This window comes from Pinus tabuliformis, chromosome 5_2 (assembly GCF_031772625.1).
Source record: "Pinus tabuliformis cultivar Carrire ecotype Pingquan chromosome 5_2, CPIR1, whole genome shotgun sequence".
Lineage (NCBI taxonomy): Eukaryota > Viridiplantae > Streptophyta > Pinopsida > Pinales > Pinaceae > Pinus > Pinus tabuliformis.
The window spans coordinates 584,527,310-584,530,448 of record NC_142306.1 but is presented as its reverse complement, the minus strand read 5'-3'; the positions used below and the strand labels follow the sequence as shown (position 1 = coordinate 584,530,448).

General features: G+C 36.2%; 1 protein-coding gene across 1 annotated transcript; it reads right to left on the bottom strand.

Annotated features, from left to right (window-relative positions):
- Positions 1-311: 311 nt before the first annotated feature.
- On the bottom strand, positions 312-1,373 carry LOC149160343 (putative membrane-associated kinase regulator 2). The gene has a single exon (XM_089434589.1). The coding sequence runs from the start codon at positions 1,371-1,373 to the stop codon at positions 312-314; it is 1,062 nt and encodes a 353-aa protein (XP_089290715.1).
- Positions 1,374-3,139: the final 1,766 nt, after the last annotated feature.

Genomic DNA, 3,139 nt, shown 5'->3' with positions numbered 1-3,139 from the left:
GTACGAGTTCCACTACATCATAATTGCATCACATACCCTCTTAGAATACGGGGACGATACTACAATGCCAGCCTTTGTCATTGACAGTGGAGGTATGTTGCTTGTGAGTTGAAGAAAATCTGAAATCCAAATGATATTTTACAGCTTATAATCAGTTACAAATAAACAAACAAAGCCTCACCTTCAGTTCGTCATGAGTTCACGATGTAACCCGGTAGTCGACTGACAATAGTGAGTTGCTTTCACTCATTAGGAGGATTAATGCTTTATCTACACAGAGCAGAGCAGGGCTTCTATCACACTGCTTACCATCAATGATTGTAATTGGACTGCTTGCAGTGCGCAATGGCTCCTTCGATGGCACTCTGTACCTCCATCCATGTGCTGTCACTACTGTAGTTGGGAAGCTTCCGCTGCATCTCAGAAGGTTGTTGTTTCCCTTTACCGAAAGGCTTGTAAGCCATCTTCAAGTTACCAGAAAAACATGAGAATGAGATTGGCTTCACACTTGTCTCTGAACCTTGACAGCAGGCATTTTTTACTCCATTTGCAATTTGGGGTTTCTCCAGATCACCACACCTAAATTTCTCATTACCTCTCTGTGAAATCTTAACACAAAGAGGCTTGATCTTCTTCACATACTTCTGAATCATCTCCTTGGCCCCTTTCTTATCTCTATCCATGTTCTTACATTGTCCGTCTCCCTCATCACTATCAATTGATTTCTTCTGCAATCCATAGTTGGTGGCATCTCTCTTGGAACACTTAGAATCACCTCTAATAAAAAGAGACACCAGAGGTACTTCCACGACCTTTAATTTCACAGTGAACGATCTATTCTGCTCCGCCACAGCAGGGTCCACAGCAAGACCAGTACCGGCACGTTCAGTACAAGGAGACTGCAAATCCATGCTAGGTTTAGCTGACTTTCTGAATCCCAACAAAGATATCTTCCACTTAGTAGCGATTTCGATAAACTTGGGGAACTGGATCTTGACTCCAGGAATATCACGAGACTGTGGAAAGGCGATATCGATATCAATATCTTCCAGTGGTGGCGGAAGAAGTTGGAGAGGGGGCAAGTGGCCTTGGTAAATGAAGTTACCTGCAGGAAAAGTGCACAGATTTGGGCTTGGTGGATGGGCCGTACAGACAGACAAGTCCAACGCGAATTCATCTTCGCTATCATCATGGTTTGAACTTGAGATTGGGATGGTATCTGCTGGGGAAAAGGGTATTGAAATATCAATGTCAAAATAGTGGGCATCGCATGAATAAAAAGAACACTCATGATGAACAGAGGTATCATATGAATAATTTTCTTCTAGGCTTTCCTCATAGTATTTTGAGATACCCATGCAGTAATTCTCCATTGTATTCCGTTTGAATCTTTGAAAATATCCGATATTCTATTAGTATACTACAACCCCTAGACTTATGGAGTATGACTATTAAGGAATGAGCTATGTGGAATGATTTATATAGATAGGGGCAGTATGCGGAACGCAGAGGAATGGGTGCATGCATACACTGTTCGTAAATTCAACAATGATCACTATTCATGCGAGCACTTCAAGATAACCGAGACTAGGAATGCCTTTCACGTGTTGGATTTCGATGCAAAAGTGTGGGTTTTGGGAGTCGACAAGAGAACGATTATCCAAGTTATTTCAACGAAATGCCCAAAATGTAACTCGACGCTCCATCATATCATGGTAGATATCTGTTAGGAGTGCCTCTGACAAACAAATTTGTCATTTTTATGTTGATTGCTTTTTTATTGAAAATTATAAAAAAATGTTTTGAAAATTTGGTACTTAGAAGTTTAAGTGATATTTTTACAAACAAATTTGTCCTTTGCATTTTTTTTTTAAATTCTTATTTAGAAATTTGATAGATAGAAGTTAAGTGATATGTTTATTTGGTGTTTTTGTGGCCAATATTGTTTCACTGTAAATTTTAGAATATTTTAAAATTTTGATATTTAAAAGTCAAATTTGAAATATGTTCTACTATTGTAAATTTTAGAATATTTTGAAAATTTGAAGCTTAAAAATCAAATTTGAAATATGTTGATGTCATTCACTCCTTCACAAGGTTGATCAAAATTGTTAAATTCAATTTGATACTTAAAAATCAAATTTGAAATAAGTTGATGTAACTCACTCCTTCGCAAGGTTGATCAAAATTGTTAAAAGAAAGAACAATTTGAAATGAGTTGACTTAACACACTCCTGTGACGGAAGGTTGACTATGGTAATTGAGAACATTAGTGGATTACGCAGTACGCTGCTTCTGGTAATTGAGATATAATAAATATTAGTGTTGATCAAAGGTTTTGTTTGCCTGGGCAGATACGCTGGTCAATCATGTAGGATTTTCAGGGATCTGTTTTTCAAAACAATGAATGTAGACGTTAAATTATTTCAGAGACAAATATATAGACGTTAAAGGATTTATGTAGACGTAAAGGGATATAAAAGATGAGAGATTTTTTAAGTTGTAAAGAAACAGTGTTTAGAGAAACTTTCATACATATATAGTCTTATCCTAGATTGGACGTAGCATTCTTCCCTACCTGATCATTAGATTTCATTCCAAAATTTACAAGAAAACAATTTTAATTGAGAGTAAGTTGAATTTTGATTGGAAATACAATAATAACTACAAAAATCAATCATTGATATCTATCAAATTTCTAAAATATTCAAAAATCTAAAAAATTGTATTTTAACTTAAACATTAAATTTTTTTAACGACTATATGCCTCATTGCGAACAACGTCCCAAATGAAACACTAGTAGACAGACACTTCAATCTGGGGAATGGTGATAGTGCACTCTAGTTGCAGACAAGAGAATGCCAAAATAGCGCTTGGGTTCTAAGAAAACAAGCGTATTAGGTGTTACAATTTCCCCCATTCAAGTGTAGAGTTAATACATTCTACGTTTTTTACGTGATAAAGATACCTTAAGTAGATTGCAGATTTTTAGAATATTCTGGGATTAGACGGACATGATTGGCCTCACCCATATTCATCGAATTTCAAAATATTCTAAGAATCTGCAATCCACACTCTATCTTAAATATGAAGGTTTCCCAGTCTGAAAACACAAGCGATTAACGCTAAAGACATTTG

Coding starts and splice junctions, on each gene's coding strand:
- LOC149160343 (XM_089434589.1), bottom strand. CDS start 1,373: ATGGAGAATTACTGCATGGGTATCTCAAAATACTATGAGGAAAGCCTA.